Source organism: Canis lupus, chromosome 27 (genome assembly GCF_003254725.2).
Source record: "Canis lupus dingo isolate Sandy chromosome 27, ASM325472v2, whole genome shotgun sequence".
NCBI classification, from domain to species: domain Eukaryota; kingdom Metazoa; phylum Chordata; class Mammalia; order Carnivora; family Canidae; genus Canis; species Canis lupus.
Window position 1 is genome coordinate 17,315,817 of NC_064269.1, and position 21,467 is coordinate 17,337,283.

Consider the following 21,467-nt stretch of genomic DNA (forward strand, 5'->3'; position numbering starts at 1 on the left):
ATATTTATGATACTTGGAGGGAGCACAGGCAAGCTTCTAACTAAAATAGTCGACAGCAATGACAAAAAATAATTTATCAGCTGCTGTGCCAGCAAATTAATAGAAAAGTATTAAAGAAAAGAGTGTCTAAATGAAGCAATGGAAACCTAGATAAGAATGTAAATAGACTACAACACTTGACTTCTTAAATTAGTAAGATATTTCAAAGTATAAATTTATCTGTGAGAAATTAGAATGGTTCTTACTACAGTATGAATCCATAGTCATTTGGAACAAAATGCCACTTTTTCTTTCTGTTAGTCATTTGAATGCATTAATAATGAGATATCCATGATAACTTTAGCCTTGATCTGTAAAGCATTCATCTTTAAAGCAGTGATCAGCTTCCTTAATCTGCTTTTGATATTTTCTTTACCCTTGCCTCTGGGGTTATTTTATGTAAGCAACCAAAGTCTTCTATGAAAAATAAACACATAGGCTTGTGTTTTAATGGTTAAACACCACATAGCATTTGTTTATTGCTGCAAATCTAAAAGGATTTGCTGGCATTCCTTGAAAATCTCTGAAAAGCATCCCATTAAACTAGTCTGCATTTGGGTCATAGATGTACTGCCCTTAATTTCCTCTGATTTATTTAGTAAGTGCATTTGTATGAAGCTATAATTTATTCCCACCTAGAGGTATAAAGCTTTCTTCTTGCCTTTAGCAAAATCTCACTCCAATGAGTCATCACCTTCTGTAATATCAGTCATTTAACAAGCAACAGTAGTGCTTTGAAGAAGGATGATTAATTTCATACAGAAATTAAATACTCCAGAGCAGTGAACGTTTTTAAATTAAAAAAATTCCATGAGTGCCATGCAAATGAAATAGAAAATAAATGTAAGGGACAGGTGAAATTGTTTCTGAATTAATTGCTTTCTATGTCTCTCTTGGTTGCTGATTGAGAGATTTTCATGAAAAAAAGGCAAAAGGGAAGTATCAGAAAACAAAACAACACCAACAGTCATATACCTAGAACTAACATATTTCAACATTGACAAATTTACTTCAGATTTGTACTTTTTCTTTTAAATGAAGCAAAGCATTGCAAATGGAACTGAAGTTCCCCTGCCTCCCCCTACCCCTGTTTCAGATCTCTGCATATTGGCATCCATGACTATATAATGTTCTGGTCAGTAGAACTTACCCTTAAGAATGTAGAGAACCTAGGGATTGTTAAGAAGATATGATCAGTACCTTTTTAAGCAACTTATATGAAGTATGAAGATTCTGTTTTGTATAACTGTTCTAAATGAAACATCTGATATATATTTTAAGTAAAAGAGTCATAACTTATAAAGCTTTTTATAATCTATAAAGCTCTAAGTTTACAATTTCTAATTTACTTCGATCACAAAGAAAGGTAGGGTGGAATGATGAGCAAAGAGTAAAGGATAAAGGGTTGACTGAGAAAAATCTATTTCAGATGCCTATCTTATAAGATTCAAAGGATAAAGAACTATATATACTTTTTAGAGACTCAGCAAGTGCTTGAATTTGAGATGGAGAACCCTTAGTTAGATTAATAGGGTTGACATTAGAATGAAACTAAGCCCTCATTTTCATCCAGGTTTAAGTTCATGTCTCACAATAAAATTCTAGGAATGGGGCTTTAATCCAGCTGTTACTGGAGGAGCCACTTGTTTTCTTTTTTCTTTTTTTAAATTTTTATTTATTTATGATAGTCACACAGAGAGAAAGAGAGGCAGAGACACAGGCAGAGGGAGAAGCAGGCTCCATGCACCGGGAGCCCGACGTGGGATTCGATCCCGGGTCTCCAGGATCGCGCCCTGGGCCAAAGACAAGGCGCTAAACCACTGCGCCACCCAGGGATCCCAGCCACTTGTTTTCTTAACTTTGCAGCTGGAATATTTACTGGTGTCTCAAATTTAACATGTCCAAAACTGAATTTATGATCTTCCCACTAGCTTTGGTCAGTAATGGTACAACCATCCACCTGGTTGTCTTAGCTGAAAATCTGGCATTATCCTTGAAGGTTCCCACTTTCTTACCCTCTCCCATGTGCAATCAGATATCTATCTACTTCTCTCTGTTTCTACACACTCACCTTAATCCAAACCCCCAAACTTAAGTTCCTATCCTTTCTATTCTTTACACTAAAGCTTCTGCGTCTGCTTTTCTTGGGAAGGCTCTTCCGCTTCTCCTTCTCCTGGTGAATTCTTAGTGACCCTTCAGGTTTCATTTTAAACAATTTTTCAGAGAAGCCATCCCTGACCACCCTTCCACCATTCAGTCAGGTCCCTTCAGATTCTCTTAGGACCTTTTAGCACCTTGTATCCTTTTGTAGTACCTATCACAATTGTAATTAAATAATTGATTATGTAGCTAGTTATCAGCTCTGTGTCTCTTGTCATAATGTAAGCACCACGAAGATAGGCATACTCTCCCTTATTCATTGCTGTATCCCTAGTTTTACATACAGTAGAGGCTGAAATCATTGACTAAATGAAGGAATGTTTGCTTACTTATAATACTTCCCTTCCCTTACAGAGAAGTATTGTTACCTTCCCTGCAAAGTCATCTTAAGCAGGAGTATTTAGGTGCTCTCTCTTCTCTGTTTCTATAATGTCTTGAACATACTCTGCAACAGCACTGATCCTGTTATTTTATAACCATTGGTCTGTGTGCTTGCCTTTTTTACCAGACTGTGAACTCCCTGAAGAGATTATTTTCATATTTGTCTTTTGAATTACCAAGATCTAATGTAATACATGACATAAAATTAATATTTATTAAAGGAAAAAGGTGGGAGAGAGGGAATGAACATCAGAGAAAGGAAAGGCAAACAGACCAACTTTGAATAATTTATTTTTGTGTAATAAGAGAGGGCATAGAAGTCATAGAACTATAGAAAATGGAAAAAGAAATTGTTAAAATTCTAGCCAAACTGCCTGAAATAGCCCAGAGAGATAATAAGGACGTAGTCAGCTCAAACCAGGAGCGATACACAGCATTGTGAGCCCACTTTTGACTAAAGTAATCTGATTACCAATGGTAATCCGGTAAACATTGACAACCCTAAATGTTTAGTTGTTTTATTGTGGGAGTGTGGGTTGGAAAGGGAATACTGTTAGTAAGGAGCAGTATTAGGGAAAAAGAGATTGTTGAATGCCCTAGTGAACAAATCTTGATTTATGCCTCAGGTTTTCTGAAAACTGAACCTCATAATTCCTACAAGAATTCTCACTTTTTAAAAAAATGAAAAGGCAGTAGCATTTTCCAAGTCATGGTTCCCAAATTAGAAATATAATTCTTACTTTTTTTGATTCGTAGGAAGAGAATTTGAGAGTTCTTACATCTGTTCTCTGTAGTGTAGAAAGTCATTCTTTACTTTGAGCACAACTTTTGGCAAGCTTTTCCTGTAAATGTTTGAATGCATGCTCCAGAAAGCTACAAAACCTTAGGGGAATATTTGGCAGCTGTTCAAAAACAGTTAGAGCTGTAATTTTGTGGTTTATGATGTCAGGAAAGCCTATCAAACTAAGTCTTTATTTCGACTTTGGAGGTCACCTGTGTTTCTGTATTGTCTACTACATGTAAAAAGAGAACTATAGACTTAATCAAGAGAGGAACTAAATCTGATCCTGTGCCGCTAGCTGTTGTTTTGTTTTCTTATTCACTTGTTTGTTTATTCTTTCAACAAATACATACATGGCATGCACTATCCCAAATAAGTTTGAACATAACCTGGAAAAAGAGGGATTCAAATCTTCCTTCCCATAATCTTTACTGATAATAATAGATGTCACATGGGTTTTTATTCATAAAACAGCAGAGAATCTCCTCTTCTTATAAAGATGAAAGCAATTTTAATGTAAAGACATAACTATAAAAAGGCCTTGTCATGGCCTTTCCTTACACAGCTATTCCCAAGATTGGGAATAAACAAATTTTCGTCTAACAAATTCAGGTATTTGTGTTTTACCTAACTCTGTTTTATTCTGCCCAAATATACATAGTAATGTAATTCTTACCAACATTTATAAAAATAATTACATAAAGCTACCTTAGTTATTTCTAGGTCTCATATTCAGTGTTTTGAAATATAAAGATAAAGACATTTTCACTGACCTAATAATACTAAGCTTCATGATTTTGCTTTTAGTATTATTATCAATTACCATTTATGGCCCCAAATAGTATATTGTTCTGTGCATGGTACTCTTGTATGTTTACAGTTGTAAAAATATAGCACCATTCCTAGAGTCACTTGCAATCTAGAGAGCCAAACAAAATAGAGAAACTAGTAATGTGTCAGTATACAATGTACATGTGTATACAGCGGTATACTTCCCCATTCACTAAAGACTTTCTAGAGGAAAAGTGACATTTTAATGGCATTTATAGGATAAAAGCAGTATTTTTTATGGAATGATAAAGGAAAGTTCTTTAAGATAGTATTTATGTAGAGACTTAAAGAAAGTTAAGGGAGTGTTTCCATTAGCTACTGCTGTATAACAGACCACCCCCGTATACTACTTAAGTGACTTAAAACATGGATTGTGGGTTTTTCATAATCTGGCCATTTTTTTTTTTGTTTGTTTTTGTTTTTGGTTTTTTTTTTCATATAGGGCTAGATAGTAAATAGTTGAAGCATTATAGGCCGTTTAGTTTCTGTCAGTTATTCATTTCTGCTGTTGTAGTGCAAAAGTAGACATAGACAATGCTTAAATGGATGAGTGCTATTGTGTTCTAATAAAATTTCAATTACAAAAACAAGTGGCAGATTGGATTTGACCTAAGGACTATGGTTTGTTGACTCTTGATTTAAAACAACAAAACTGTTACTTTGCTTACAAATCTGCAATTTGGGTATGGTTTATTAGCAAGGTAACCTCTCTGCACTACTGGGTGTCAGATTGTTTCGAAGGCTAAAGACTAGAATCATCTGAAGGTTCACCCACTCACAGGTGATATTTCCTGGGCTGGAAACATTGCTGGGGAATCCTCAATCTCTGTGCCATCTCTTTGTGTGATCTCTAGCATGGCAACTTCACATTGGTCAAATTTTTTATATGTTGGAGTGTATGTGACCAGAGACATGGAAGTTGTATTGCATTTTTAAGCCTACCCTGAAAAGTCACTCATTTGTCACTTCTCACCTCCGTTATATTTTACTTGACTGGGTGAGGGGTAGGCAGACTGGCCCTCTGGGCAAATCCAACTGGCTTCCTATTTATAAATAAAGTCATAACCATTCCTTATGTGTGGTCTGTGGCTGCTTTTGCACTACACTACAATGTTAGTGCTGAGTAGTTGTGACAAAGTTTATAAGGGCTGCAGAGCCTAAAATATTTATTATCTGGCTTTTTACAGAACAGGCTTTCAGTTCCTGGGTGTAGGCATACTCAGTGAGCCACCCATGACCTTGATGGGAGAATGGCAAGGTTCTAGAACAGCATTGTAGAACTATCTGGCTTTTTACAGAACAGGTTTTCAGTTCCTGGGTGTAGGCACTCTCAGTGAGCCACCCATGACCTTGATGGGAGAATGACAAGGTTCTAGAACAGCATTGTAGAACTAGAATTACTGTTGGAGTCGTTTTTAGAAAGTACAGTCTGCCACAGGGAATGAACTACATGGAAACTTAAAGGAAGATCGTTCCAGCCAGAGGGAACAACAAATTTTGGCAAGTGCCTGCAAGGTGTTTTCACAGAACAACAGTATGGCTAGTGTTGCTGGAACAGAGTAGGTGAGTAGTAGGAGATGAAGGCAGAGAAGTTGCCAGGGCCAAGTTCGTGTGGAGCCTTATAAGGGCCTTATATTGTAAAGAGTTCAGGTTTAGTGAGGTAAGAGGCCATTGCAGGTTTCGAGAAGAGGAACAAGATCTAGCTTATATTTTCTAAGGATCACTGTGGCTACTCTGTAGGGACTACAGTATGGGGATAAGGACAAAGGCAGGAAGACTGTTGAGCAGAATATTAAATAGTCTTCTAGCTAAGAAAGGAAGATGGCTTAATTAGAGTAGTAAGAGTAAAGATGGAGGAATTTGTTTCTGAATATAGTTTTGAAGGTGGAACCGATGGTCTTTGTTGATGGATTGGATAATGGAGTGAGAGAGAAAGAAGTCAAGATGACTCCAAAGCCCTGAGGCATTCTTGCTACCTCCTTGGACCCCCTCTGAAAAACACTGCGTTTCAGTACAGGAAGATTGACATGCTAGGTGGCACAAACAGTTCCATACCCCTCCTGCTAAAACCCTGCAGAGGCTTCCCATTGTCCTCTTCAGATTTCTAACATGACTCACCAAACACCTTCACAACGTAGTTTCTGATTATTTCTCTTGGGTTCTTTTTAACTTCCCCCTATCTCGCTTTCTGTTCCCCACCCAGAAAAAAACACATGTCACTTCCTCAAACCCGCATATTCTGTCTTCTGGGCTTTTGCACACGTGTCCTCTCTGCCTTCTCTCAATCTCACTAACAGCTATGCTCATCTTTAGGCTCCCACTTAGACTTCCTGTTTTTGTTTTTGTTTTTGTTTTGCTAGCTCCTTCTTTTCTAATTTAGGTCCTCCTGCTATGTTTTTTCCATGGCAATCTGTATTTACTCCATCACAGTACTTCCCATACTTTACCATTTATTTTTTAGTCATTTGTCATCCTTACTGGACTGGAAGTTCCATAGGAGCAGGAGCATGTCTTATGTCTTTTTCACCTGAATCACCCCCACAGGGCCTGGCTCATAAAGACACTTAATAACTGTTTGTTGATAATTTGAATGAAGGACACGTAACTTTTAAGGTGAATTGCATTTTCTTAAGTAACATGGGGAGAACTTCCAAATTTCACATCAGATCAATTGTTAAGTCTGAAAAAAGAAAAATATAATAGCTATGGTAAAATTATTTATATGCAGAAAGCATATTGTAATACAAAAACAAATACATAAGAATGATCATTATGTTAAGGTAGTTAAATTACAAAGTTTTTTTCAAATTTTTTGTAATTTTTATTTTGTTTAAAATGTTTTAAAGAATGAATTCTAATTGCATTTTAAGAATTTTAAATTAGGCATCTTTAACTTTCAGGTCGTTTTGTTCCCAAATTTGACTCAATCCTGGGTAGTTACCAAGACCTAAAGCATAATACTTACTGGAATGGATCTAAAATGTCATTGTTTCTACTCTTCTGCTTCAGTAAATAAAAAAAAATTTCCATTTTTAAAGTTTCTGTTTCTAAGATCAAGTATCATATTGCTCAAAATAGTAACAAAGTGATACTATTGTTTTTTTTTTTTCAATTTATCAAATGAGCCTTCACCTACTTCTCTAGTCCTCTGAAACATTACCATCATCACTTCAGAAATGGTGATTAATACTTAAATATTAAATGTTTGTAAAGTACCTTTGAATATTTTGCCTTCAAGTCATTGATTAGCAAATGTAGATAAAGAAAGTGAGACTTGGAGAAGTCACATGCAGTGTTGAAGGTCACAGGCTTGGATAAGAAGTTTACTGGGAGCAAGTCAAAGATCTCATTCTTAGTCAAACCTCCTGCACATAATATACAGTAAAGATGTTTTTCCATCTCTATATATTTATATATATGTATGTATGTATGTATGTGTATATATATGTATGTATATATAGATTTCTTTTAAAAATAATTTTATCAATGTGTAAATGAACTTACAGTGTATTTCTAAGGCTACTGCTAATAATATTAAATATGGATAAAACTTGTGTCCTTTTGAGTCTTGTTAGGTTATAAACAACAAACATTTTCTCTAGTTTGAAGTTATTTGTGTACAGCATTCTCATACTTTTCCCCCTTTCCTCCACAGTTGTGCATGCCTAAAGGGCTGTCTTTCAGAACTCAGACTGACAATAAAGACCCTCAGTTTCACTCATTTATAATTACCCGGGAAGATGGCTCTCGTACCTATGGTTTTGTTCTCACTTTTTATGAAGAAGTTACAAGTAAGCAGATCTGCACAGCAATGCAGACGCTCTACCAGATGCACAATGCGGAGCATTATAGCAGCGTGTATGCTTCATCCTCCTGCAGCATGGACTCTCTGGCAAGCAGTATTGATGAGGGAGATACAACTTCCCTTTTGAAACTCCAGCGATACAACTCCTATGACATCAGCAGAGACACCCTATATGTTTCAAAAAGTATATGTTTGATCACACCACTGCCATTCATGCAGGCCTGCAAGAAATTCCTTATCCAGCTTTACAGGGCGGTTACCTCACAGCAGCCACCGCCCTTGCCGCTGGAGAGCTACATCCATAACATTCTCTATGAGGTACCCCTCCCACCTCCAGGGAGATCACTGAAATTTTATGGTGTTTATGAACCTGTCATCTGCCAGAGACCTGGGCCCAATGAACTCCCCCTCTCCGATTATCCTCTTCGAGAGGCCTTCGAGCTTCTGGGGTTGGAGAACCTGGTGCAGGTGTTTACCTGTGTTCTTTTAGAGATGCAGATCCTTCTCTACTCACAAGGTAAGTCTTCCTTGGATTTTAAATCTTCCCCCAAAAAGTACTTATAAATCCAAACTGCTGCACCTCCATGGGGTATTTATTAGAACCAAATGATTAATGGTCAGAAGCCTTCTGTTTTGTGTAAAAGGAGCACCTATTTTAGGTGGGACCAGAGGCTAAGATTTTACATCTCTTTGAGGCATCAGTGGCTGTGGAGGAAAACAGGAAAGCCTACAGAAGCATTAATCTGATTGACTTGAATATATTTATTTTTTAATAGAAATAGGCCCTTTTTTCTAGATAGTACATAATCATCATAAAAGAAATACATTTCTTTTCATATTGAAAGTGAGAATGATGTTAGTACCAAGAACATGTAGCCAGCCATCTCATTTTTTGCAGATCAGTAAAGGTTCACATCAAAACTCTGTTGACATTGGACAGGGATAAATGAGATTGTTGACTCTGAAGTTTCCTAAGGCATTCATCTTTGGAACTTTGCCTATGGGAGATCTCACTAGCTGTGACTCTCCTGGGTTAAAGGTTCTACTGGAGTTGTATGGAGTGCTTTTGTTTTATTTTGCCTTTATTCCCAAAAGGAAGTTACCTTTGTGATGTTTTCCATTCAAAGTTCTCTCAGCATATACTTAAGAAACCTAACAAAATTTGAGTTTTATATTATGAGTGCATTTATGATGACTAATGTTGAGTCTAAACTAGAGTACTTGTTCCAATCTAAACATGATTTTGCAGAGGAAATAAAGATGCTCTGTCTTAATGAATAGTGAGTTGAAGGAAAATACAAAATGGTTGCTACACATCGATGTGTCCTTTGAAAAATGTGGCACAAATATTTGGGTTAGCTTTTTGCTAACTTGTATTTAGGCTAGCAGGATTGTAGTGCAATCTCCTGACTGCTGCCGTCAAGCTTATTTTACCACTTTCCTTTTTTTTTCTTTTCTATTTTAAATTATAAGTGAAGCTGAGCCAAGTAGGCTATATTTGTACTTCCCCATCTTGTGTGTATGTTGACACTATTTGTGTGTTGACAGCCCTTCACGAGGTTGTGTTTTCTTCAGTTTATCCTACATAATGTTCTTTGATAATGTGTTCTGATGTCTCAATTTTTGTTGTCAGGAAGTTCTCTAATGACCAATCTAAATTTTTTCCTTTCCTCTTGCTCTCACTTTCTTAGGGCTGATCATTACCTGTAGATCACGTGTTTGTATCTAAAACACGTAACTTTAAGTAATTTTCTCTTCCAATTTCTTCCCTTCTTGCTTTTTTCCCTGAAGCCAGGGTAGGGGTTAGAGAGTTGCTGGGGAAGAGCAGGGGCTCGGAACTGGATAATTTAGATCCTGGATTGAGAAGAGATCTTGAAGGTCGTTTGGTTCAGCTTTAGTTCTGACTTGGTTCAGCTTTGGGCCAGAAAGAATATTGGTTTTTGAAGTCATAACAATACTAGGTTCGGATCTCTGCTCTGTCACATACTAACTGTAACCACAGACAAGTTACATAATCTTCATGTCAATTAATTCATCTTTATGAAGATAACAGGGTTTTTCCCCTTCTCTCTCACTGATTTATTGTGAAGGCTAAATAAGAAAACCTGTACATGATACTTGGCACTAAATGATAGCTGATATTACTGTAATTATTATTGATTTATCAGTCCAACATAATCCCCTATAAATTATGTATATTTTAAGTTGCATGGGTCCAACATATTATTGCATTTAAAGTATAGCTTTGTTAAATTAAATAGTCAAGGCATTTGTTTCAGGGTTGAGGACCTAATAAATGTTCTCTTATATTGAATGTTAGGACTTTTTTTTTTTAGCCCAAAACAAAACAAAAAAAAACCTTTCATTATCACACTTTCTCTTTTAAAAGGCACTGTATGTCTCACCGTGTGTGGTCTGTCCTGAGCTGTCATCTTTCCACTGTTTGATTAGCTTATCCCAGCTGGTTCATGGAAGCTGTTGAAAAGTTATAATTGATTAATATCTGCCAATTTAATTCAGTTTCAGATGAAGAAACATGAGTGTTTATGAGCATAAATGAGATTTATTTTTTTTTTGTAAGGTTTTGTGGTAATTTGGTTTTATGAATCCTGAGATTATAGGACCCACATGCTCTCCTCACTCTCTCTGTGTCTCTCTCTTTCCCTCTACACACACACACACACACACACACACACACTTTTAAGTGTCCTACAAAAGAAAGTCTCATATTTTTTTTAAGATTTTATTTATTTATTCACGATAGATATATATATATAGAGAGAGAGAGAGAAGCAGAGACACAGGCAGAGAGAGAAGCAGGCTCCATATGCCAGGAGCCAGACGCAGGACTTGATCCCGGGACTCCAGGATCGTGCCCTGGGCCAAAGGCAGGCGCCAAACCACTGAGCCACCCAGGGATCCCCAGAAAGTCTCATATGTTAATTTTATAACCACTCACTGAAATCACTCTATGTTAGGAATTATACTATAAAAATGCCTTGTACTTTTTGGGGTTTCTTCTCTGTTCAACAATGAGTTACTGCTCTTATCCATGTTTTATCAAAAGAAAGTTGAGGCTCAGGGAAGCTAAGTAACCTTCCTGAGATCACACAGCTATTAGGTAATGTTGTAGAGGCTAAGAATGGGACTTGGATCTGTCTTTCTCCAGAGTACTTAACCACCATATTAACTGTATCAGGCACTACACTTAACCTTTCCTTATCTGTCTTAATATTTATTTTTAAATTATTAGCTCACTCTGCTAATCTGTTTTAAAGATATCATGCTAAATAACTGTAGAGTATAAAATGAAAGCTCTGCATAAATGCACATTTTAATATTGACAATGTCTCTCCCATTAGAGAAAGAGATTCAATTTAAATGAATGCAATAAAAGTGATTATGTTGATTTGTACTCTGGTGCCCTCCTTCATTCTTCCTGTGTTAAGGGGGTCTTAATAACATCTAATACTTCTTGTTTTATTCACTAATAAAGCTATGCCATAAAATTTAAAAACATTGCAAAGGCTAAACAATAACCATGAAAACCCAAAATGAATCAAAGTAGATGGATTTTAATGATGAAACTGTCCTTCTAGACGGATTTGAAATTCTGGTCCACAGCCCATTTAAACAGATTCAATCTGCCATTTACAGAGTGTGTATATTACACTCTAAAGTGTGTATTAACACTTTATGATGGTAACTAGCTAGAAGTTTTAAGTAGAGAATGCACCCAAGAGATAGAGGCTCTTTTCCAGGACCTCAAATCAGAAAAGGTAACTGGGAAGACTGGAATATGATCCTCTTTTCAGAGGAATAATGGAGGGAGGAATAAAAGGAGAGCTTAAACACTAGTGTCTGGTTTTCATGTCCATAATTAAAGTCTCAGGAACACTTTGGGGCCTTGCTTACCTTCTTTGACTCTTTACAATGGAGATAAGCAGTTACCCACAGCTCACACTGGACTGCCATCCCAGCCTGTGATTCCTTCACAATGCCCCCTCCCCACCTTTCTTCTCTTTCCTCTTGTAAATTGTGCATGAAGTAACCCAGTCAGAAAGTAGAAGCTACTTAAAGTTCTCTTGAAAAAGTTGGAAGCCTTCTAGTCACAAACTGCTAGTTGTGCTCAGCTGAACACCATAGCTGATTTGGTTATAGGATTTTTAAGGTTTTATTTACTTATTCATGAGAGAGAGAGAGGCAGAGACACAGGCAGAGGGAAAAGCAGGCCCCATGCAGGGAGCCTATTCTGTTTTAGGTAAGTTCTTGTATTTCAGTTTATTCTGCCAATCTTTCTGTCGCTGTACTAAATTTTTACTATAGCTTTAAAGTAAGTCTTGGTATCTGGTAGGGAGCTTCCCTCACTACTTTTATTTTTTTTCCCCAAGAAATAGACTATTCAATATGCATTTTTCACATGTGTCTATAGGTACATTGCAATATAAAATAATGGCATCATTTTAACACGTAAAGCTGAAAGAGCTTTCAAAATCATTAATCCTTTGAAGCCATACCATCATTAGCACTTTGTAACAAAGATAATGCTATGTTACAGACAATACTACACCTTTTTTATTAGAATTGCATTGAATCTGATTTGAGGACAATTGTCATATTTAAAATTTTGAGTTTCCCCTTCCACAAAAATGCTATAGCTCTCCACTTCTAAGGGTCTTGTTTAATGTCTCTCAGTGAAGTTTTTACAATAGTAAACAATTGCAAATAATGACAATTGTGTTTCTTCTATTCCAGTATTTCTCACCTTTATTTCTTTTTCTTGCCTTACTACATTAGCTCTCCGGTATAATATAGAATAGAATTGATAGTAGCAGGCATCTTTGTCTTTTTATTACACATTTATTTATTTAAAAAAATACACATTTATTTATTTATTTATTTATGAGAGAATGAGTGGGGGTGGGGGCAGAGGAAGAGGGAGAAAGAATCTCTATCTGGCTTCACACACCCAGTGTGGAACACAAGGTGGTGGGACTCCATCTCACAACCCTGATATCATAACTTGAGCTGAAACCAAGAGTTGGATGCTTAACCAACTGAACCACCCAGGCACTACTAAAAAAAAAGAACACTTACTGTTTCACTTTATTATAAAGTATAATATTTGCTGTAGTGTTTTTTTGGTGACTGCCTTGTAACAGGTTAAAGAAGTTCCCTTTATTCCTAGTTCAAGTTTTTAAAAATCATGAATTCATGTAGTATTTTATTGAATGCTCCTTCTACATCAAATAAGATGATCATATTTTTCTCCTTTTAATCACTTAATAAGGTGAAAAATCCATCCCTCTACTCCTGAGATACACCTTACTTGGTTATGATGATGTATCATTACTTTTTAAATATGGTTTGATTTAGTTGGTTCATATTTTTATTAGAATTTTTGCATCTGTGTCTTCGCTCCTAGTGTTCATTTCATGTACTATCTTGTCTGGTTTTTTTGTATTAAGGCTATTCTAGCTTTATAGATTGAGTTGGAAAGTGTTCTATTTTTTTCTGGAAGATAGAGAAGACTTTATTTAAGGTTGTAATTATTTGTTCCATGACTGAGAGAACTTGTCTACAATCTGTTTGTTGTTGTTGGGAAGATGTAAGTTACCAGATCATTCTAATAGTTTACTTAGTTTTTTTTAAATTTCTCCTTCTCCTCCTGCCCCCTCCTTCTGCCTTTCTCCTCCTCCTCCTTCATCATCACCATCATCATCATCAACTATGAACAAACACCAAATATGTTTTATAATACCACAGGCTACCCGCTGGTATTTGACCATGGATCCCATATAGCAAAAGAATCCTGATAGTTAAAAGATGCTGGCAGATTACTAGTTCTTACTAGTCCCATTCAGTCATTAACAGTTCAATCCATCATCTTTATTGTATGAAATGTCTCACAGGCTGAGGTTGCTCAGGTTTGCAGACTTCCATTCGTTCTTGTCAGGTCAGGTTCCAGAAGCAGTAGTGGTCTAAACAATACACGTTTCACCCTTTCAAGGCATGTGGTATAATTGAACTAATGAATTACAATAGTAGATAATTGTAGATAGAGATAATATTATCTCTTGCTCTATGCCTCTTTTGAGGTGTTAATGTATATTGGATTTCCTTTACTACATAATTCATTTATTCTTTCCTTTACCCTCAGCTGCTATTCCTCCTTTTTATTTAAACCCAGATGCTTCTACCTTTGGAATAGCATGCCTTAGGTTCCAGCTTAGGTTCAGCTACATACAAGTAGATTTCCGGCTTCTACAACTGGAAGCTCTTTGTACATTTCCAGAGTCAGTCCTGTAGGAAAAGAGGCTCCTGGTTGTTTATCTCCTCCTTGCATTCTCTTTGTAACAAGATCCTGTATAAATAGTTTCCATTTTATTTTGGAATTCATCAAACATTGCCTTCTCCATTAGAGTGTTTTTCCAGCATTACCTAAGACATCATTAGTATTTCAGGTTTCAAGATTATGTCTTTCCTTTTTTTTCTTTTTTAAAGATGTTATTTATTTATTCATGAGAGAGAGAGGCAGAGACACAGGCAGAAGGAGAAGCAGGCTCCATGCAGGGAGCTGGATGCGGGACTCGATCCCCAGCCTCCAGGATCACCCCCTGGGCTAAAGGCAGGCACTAAACCGCTCAGCCACCCGGGCTGCCCTATTTTATGTCTTTCATGCACAGGAACAGTTTAAATTAATGTTCAGTAGCAAGCTGGTAATTGACTCTCATGGAAATTCTCTAGTCCAGCATCCCAATACTCAATACTGGGACATGCTCACAGATTTTTGCCATACCCCAGTCTGTGCTTTGCACATAGGGCTGTGGTGCAGACTTTGTCCATACCAGGATTCCTGTTGCTTTACTCTGTAGGCTCAGACAGTTTTATTCCCATGTAGCTTGTCCAGTTAATATTGCTTGAAGGGCAATTTATAGGCTTTCTCTTTTACTTTTGGGGAAAGTGTTCTGCAGTCATACATAGTATCTGTTGCCATAAAACATTCAGGTAAGCCTGTTTGTTATTTTTCATTTAAAATTTTAGTTAGGTAACATACAGTGCAGTATTAGTTTCTGGAGTAGAATTCAGTGATTCATTGCTTACATACAACATCCAGTGCTCATCACAAATGCCCTCTTTAATCCCCATCACCCATTCAGCCCATCCCCTACCTTACTCCCTCAGTGTGTTCTCTGTTGTTAAGAGTCTCATAGGGTTTGTTTCCGTCTTTGTTTTTCCCCTCCTTCCCATATGTTTATCTGTTTTCTTTCTTAAGTTCCGCTTATGAGTGAGATTATACGGTATTTGTCTTTCTCTGACTGACTTAGTTCAGTTAGCATAATACACTCTAGCTCCATGTTGTTGCAGATGGCAAATTTCAGTGTTTTTGATGGCTGACTAATATTCCATTTTATATATATTCCATCTTCTTTAAAATGGACATTTGGGGTCTCTCCATAGTTTGGCTGTTGTTGATAATGATGCTCTAAAGATCGTGGTGTATGTATGTACCACTTCAAATCTGTATTTTTTTTATCCTTTGGGTAAATACCTAGTAGTGCAATTGCTGGGTTGTAGGGTAGTTTTATTTTTAACTTTTTGAAGCACCTCCACACTTCTCCAGGGTGGCTGCACCAGTTTGTAGTCCCACCAACAGTGCAGGAGGGTTCCCATTTCTCCACATCCTCACCAACACCTGTTGTTTTTTTTTTGTTGTTAATTTGAGCCATTCTGACAGGTGCGAGGTGGTATCTCCTCGTGGTTTTGATTTGTATTTCGCTGATGATGAGTGAAGTCGAACATCTTTTCATGTTTCTGTGAGCCATCTGGAGGTCGTCTTTGGAAAAGTGTCTATTCATGTCTTCTGCCCATTTCTTAACTGGGTTTTGTTTTGGTGTGGATTGTTTTTTGTTTTTGTTTTTGCTTTTGTTTTGTTTTTGGTGGTTGAGTTCTTTATAGATTTTGGATACTAACTTTTTATAAGATATGTCATTTGCAAATATCTTCTCTCATTCCATAGACTATCTGTTTCCTTTGCTGGGCAGAAGCTTTTTATCTTGATAAAATCCCAGTAGTTCATTTTTGCTTATTTCCCTTGCTTCCAGTGACATACATGTCTGGTGAAGTTGCTATGGCCGAGGTCAGAGAGGTTGCTGCCTGTGTTCTTCTCTAGGATTTTTGATGGATTCCTGTCTTTCATGTAGGTGTTTCATTCATTTTGAATTTATTTTTGTGTATGGTACAAAAAAAAGTGGTCCAGTTTCAGTCTTCTGCATGTTGTTGTCCGGTTTTCCCAACACCATTTGTTGAAGAGACTTTTTTTCCTTTGGATATTCTTTCCTACTGTATCGAAGATTCGTTGGCCAAATAGTTGTGGGCTCACCTCTGGGTTTTCTGTTCTGTTCCATTGATCTGTGCGTCTGTTTTTGTGCCAGTACCATACTGCCTTGATGACTCCAGCTTTGTAACAGAGCTTAAAATCTGGAATCATGATGCCTCCAGTTTTCTTTTTCTAAATTGCTTTGGCAGGGATCCCTGGATGGCTCAGCAGTTTAGCGCCTGCCAGGGCGTGGTCCTGGAGTCCTGGGATCAAGTCCCACATTGGGCTCGCTGCATGGAGACTGCTTCTCTCTCTGTCTGTAGTCTCTGCCTCTCTCTCTCTCTCTCTCTCTCTCTGTCGCTTATGAATAAATAAATAAAATATTTTTTAAAAAATTGCTTTGGCTATTTGGGGTCTTTTGTGGTTCCATAAAAATTTTAGGATTATTTGTTCTAGCTCTGTGAAAAATGTCGTTGGTGTTTGATAGTGATTGCATTGAATATGTAGTTTGAGGTAAAGCATATTTAAACACTGTAATTTTTACCCAAACTTCAACCTTAATGCTTTCAACCTTCAAACTTTTTTTTATTCTATCTAATTTGTAGCCCACATTAAGACTTCACTAAAAGGTTTCAATACTACAGTACCTGAGACTTCTATGTAAAGGAGTCTCAGAAACTTCTCTTCACCCACTGACCATTTTCCCCACTCTTATGCCTTACTTATAGATTTTGGGTCTCCACAAGGGCGTGAGCCAGACCCTGGGCCTTTTGTCAATATTTATGTTTTTTTAAAAAGATTTGTTTGTTTATTTTAGCAATAAAGAATGAGAGCAAGAATGTGCAAGCGAGTGTGGGGCGGGGCAGAGGAAGAATGAGAGAGAACCCATAAGCAGACTCCCCAGCTGAGTGCAGGGAGGTCCTGGTGCCAGGACCCTTGAGATCATGACCTGAGCCACAACCAAGAGTCAACCACTCAAGTTCCTAAGCCACTCAAGCGCCTCTGTTAATATTTATCTTGATTATTCTGCCCGACTGTTGCCCTAGAGGATTCCAGGTCTGATTTCTCCTTATAATCTTTGCCTTTCCCACATTTTAAATTTCTCGAAACTGGGGTAAATAGACCCAACTTGTTTGGCATCTTTTAATGTAGGAATACCAAGAAGGGGTTCCTTTGGTCTATCTAGTCTTAGAGAGTGCTGTTATTAAGACCTTGTTTCAGCCTCATCAGTGTCTTTTATCCCATTTTTCAATAACCATCTAAAGAATTCTACCCTGCTGGAATGAGTCCCTTAACACTCCTTTTCCTTTTCCTCTTTGTTTCATTCCTATCAATATTTGCTTTATTCACCCTATCTCTTAATAACTTAAAAAATTTTCCACCCTGCTAGGAAAAGTCCCATGGCTCTCCCCCTCTGCCTTTCCACATATTCTTGTTAATTAATTTAATGTTTTTATTAGCATCTATAAGATCCATGAGGAGCAGCTGAGATAGCGAATTTGATAAGGCTTCTCTGATGGATTTTATGACAGTAAGGCTACAGCAGGTACTTGGGCAAAAGGGGCCCCCTGCATTTACTATGAACTAGGTAATGGGCATATTCAGTGGGTGAATATCCCAGTTACTATAAAGCCAGTCCTACATGGCTTGCATATGAAGCATAGTAACTACTTCATCTGGAATGTTCCACTTGGCATTTATAGAAGGAGTTAGGCAGTCTCCATTCCTCAAGATAAACCGAATTTACAGTGACTTTTGTCCAGTCTACCAGACTGTTCCCTTAGGAATAACTTGCTGCGTGTGTGTGTGGATCGTGAATAGCCACCTGTGATCGTCTCATAGTTAGCTGTGGGTCTTGTATCAACCTACACATGCTTTTCTACTCTACAGTTTTTCAAAACAAAGATACTGCTTATGAATTACTCTCAATCCATTTTAGAAAGGATTCTTGAAGAAGTTGATACTGATCTACAAAATGAGATGGTTCCTTCCCACCAAATTCCACCCCTGCCCCCCAGTTTCAGTAGTTTCTTGTTTGTTTGTTTTTTAAGATTTTATTTATTTATTTATGAGAGAGACAGAGAGAGAGAGAGACAGAGACAGAGACAAAGGCAGAGGAAGAAGCAGGCTCCATGCAGGGAGCCCGATGTGGGACTCGATCCTGGGTCTCCAGAATCACGCCCTGAGCTGAAGGCAGATGCCCAACCACCAAGCCACCCAGGCATCCCAGTAGTTTCTTGGTTTTGACCTGCCCTACAATATAGCCTTGGGGGCCAGAGGTCTTAGAAGTGCCTTTTGTTGTCCTCACATAATTTTTCTCTTTTGGAATAGCCTTGAAGCCACTTGGCAGAAGCTCAGCTTGGTGTCATGTCAAGAGTGACCCAGCACTCTTAATTTTATTTTTGTTATTATAGATAACAATAATGAAGGGATTATGTAATTCACTTTTTTTTTTTTTAGTGATTTGCATTTCCTCAGGCATCCCATGAATCAGCTCCCAGGAAGTCAAATCCATCTATAAATTCCATTGGTAACTTTTACCTTCAATAACTTACCTCATCTGCTGTTCCATATACCCTTGGCCATGTGGCCACACAGGAATCAACTTCCTCATCCCCCACACTTCCATCCTTTATCTTCCCAAATCACAAGCTTCTGTGAATCTGGACCATTCTAGTCAATCTCACATTTTTCTGATACCAAATGATAGTGTTTCTTGACACTAAACAAGAGCTTTTTTTCTTTTTCTTTTCCTTTTCCTTTCCTTTCTTTTCTTTTCAGGTTTTTTATGTATTCATTTAAGAGAGCGAAAGAGAGAGCACAAGCAGGGGGAGAGGCAGAGGGAGAGGGAGTAGGAGACTCCCTGCTGACCTGGGAGCCCAGTGTGGGGCTCTATCCCAGGACCTTGAGATTATGACCTGAGCCAAAGGCAGACACTTAAACAACTGAGCCACCCAGGCACCTCTAAATATTACTGTCTTTAAATAACTTTTACCTTTGTTAATATTCTCTCTTATATCCTTTCTTCTATTTGATTTCTAGTTTTGTTAATTGTTCTCTTCTTTCTACTATTTCCTTTGGACTTCATTACTTTAAATCTTTTTTTCACATCTCTCCCCAGATTTTGAGTCTTTGAAGTCATTGTAAACAGTTGAGTCTTGTGTTAGCTGTATCCCACAAGTTTTAGTATCTGGCATTTCCATTATTTAATTCAAAAATTTTTTAGTTCTTATTTATTTTGACCATTTGTCTTGCTTTTCTCCGTCTTTTTTGCCTTTTTTTTGGGGGGGGGAATAATTGGAATGCCTTTTTTTTCTTGTTTCAGTTTTTTCCCATTTTTTAAATGTAGATATTATAAACTCTCCCTTTCTATTTTAAGATTTTATTTATTTACTCATGAGAGACACAGACGTAGGCAAAGGGAGGAGCAAGCTCCCCACAGGGAGCCGAATGGGGGACTTGATCCTGGGGTAGATGCTCAACCACTGAGCCACCCAGGCGTCCCAGCGCTTTCCCTCTCTTAATGGGTTAATTTTGGAATTTTAATATGAACACTTAGTCTTGTGTCAATCAGAATCTTTAAAATAGGGAACCCTGGGTGGCGCAGCGGTTTGGCGCCTGCCTTTGGCCCAGGGCGCGATCCTGGAGACCCGGGATCGAGTCCCACGTCGGGCTCCTGGTGCATGGAGCCTGCTTCTCCCTCTGCCTGTGTCTCTGCCTCTCTCTCTCTCTCTCTCTCTCTGTGTGTGACTATCATAAATAAATAAAAATTTAAAAAAAAAAAAAAAAAAAAAGAATCTTTAAAATACTAATATTGAGGGGATCCCTGGGTGGCTCAGCAGTTTGGCACCTGCCTTCGGCCTAGGGTGTGATCCTAGCGTCCCGGGATCGAGTCCCACATCGGGCTCCCTGCGTGGAGCCTGCTTCTCCCTCTACCTGTGTCTCTGCCCCTCTCTCTCTTTCTGTCTCCCTCATGAATAAATAAATAAAATCTTTTAAAAAATAATAATAAAATAAAATACTAATACTGTAAAGTGCTTTAATTCTAGCCACCCCTGTCATAGCTTACTTGATACAGTTGTTCAGAATTTTGATAATCCTTCATGTAAGTCATTTTTACTTTATACACTTGATTTTGTTTAAATTTACCCACCATTAAATAACAAAAATTAAACCAAGTAAATTATAAAGATATAATTGGCTTTATTAATCAATTCATGAATTGAGCAGTATTCCATCTAGCAACTACAGGGGTGCTCCAAAGGTCTATAGAAAGGGAAAAGTTTTTAAAGGCAGGACAAGCAGGTCATAAAAAGAAAAAAGGATTATTTTAAGAGAGGTCCCCCCACCTTCCTATGGGGACAAAAGGGTCTTATTAGGTAGATTACCTCACGAGTGCTGACTAGGAAATTCCACACTGACCAGTTATGACTGCATTTCTGGAGGAGGTTGAAACTGTAATTAGATTAGATAGTAAGCCCCAGGTTGGTGACATGGCCTACCTAGTATAAGTAACCCCATTTTAGATCTGTGGTTTTCTTTTTAATACCACAACTGCCATTTCTTAAAATTTTACATTCCATTTTGTATCTTAGGTGGTTCTTCTGGGATCTGTCTCCTTCCTAAAGTGTATCCTTAGACATTCCCCAAATGAGGTGGCATTTTCAATGAGATTTTGTTCATCCGAAACTGTTTTCATTTCTTTTTTTTTTTTTTTTTTTTTTTTGTTAAGATTTTGTTTATTCATGAGAGACACAGAGAGAGAGGAGAGAGAGAGAGAGAGGCAGAGACAGAGGGAGAAGCAGGCTCCGTGTTGGGAGCCCGACACAGGACTCGATCCCGGGTGTCCAGGATCACACCCTGGGCTGAAGGCGGTGCTAAACCACTGAGCCACCCAGGGATTCCCTGAAACTGTTTTCTTTTTGCCTGTGTTTTTAAAAGATGATTTTAGGGGATCCCTGGGTGGCTCAGCGGTTTGGCGCCTGCCTTTGGCCCAGGGCGTGATCCTGGAGTCCTGGGGTTGAGTCCCATGTCGGTCTCCTGGCATGGAGCCTGCTTCTCCCTCTGCCTGTGTCTCTGCCTCTCTGTCTCTCTCTGTCTCTCTGTGTCTATCATAAATAAATAAATAAGTAAATAAATAAATAAATCTT

At 37.8% G+C, this 21,467-nt stretch overlaps 1 protein-coding gene across 7 annotated transcripts in view; it reads left to right on the forward strand.

Moving 5' to 3' along the window:
• The window catches only part of DENND5B (DENN domain containing 5B), a 199,561-nt gene that overhangs the window by 89,213 nt on the left and 88,881 nt on the right, over positions 1 to 21,467 (forward strand). For all 7 annotated transcript variants that reach the window (XM_049102304.1, XM_025455527.3, XM_025455528.3 and 4 more), the window contains one exon: positions 7,848 to 8,514. In XM_049102304.1, coding sequence (XP_048958261.1) covers positions 7,848 to 8,514 — 667 coding nt within the window. The remainder of the gene's footprint in view (positions 1 to 7,847; positions 8,515 to 21,467) is intronic.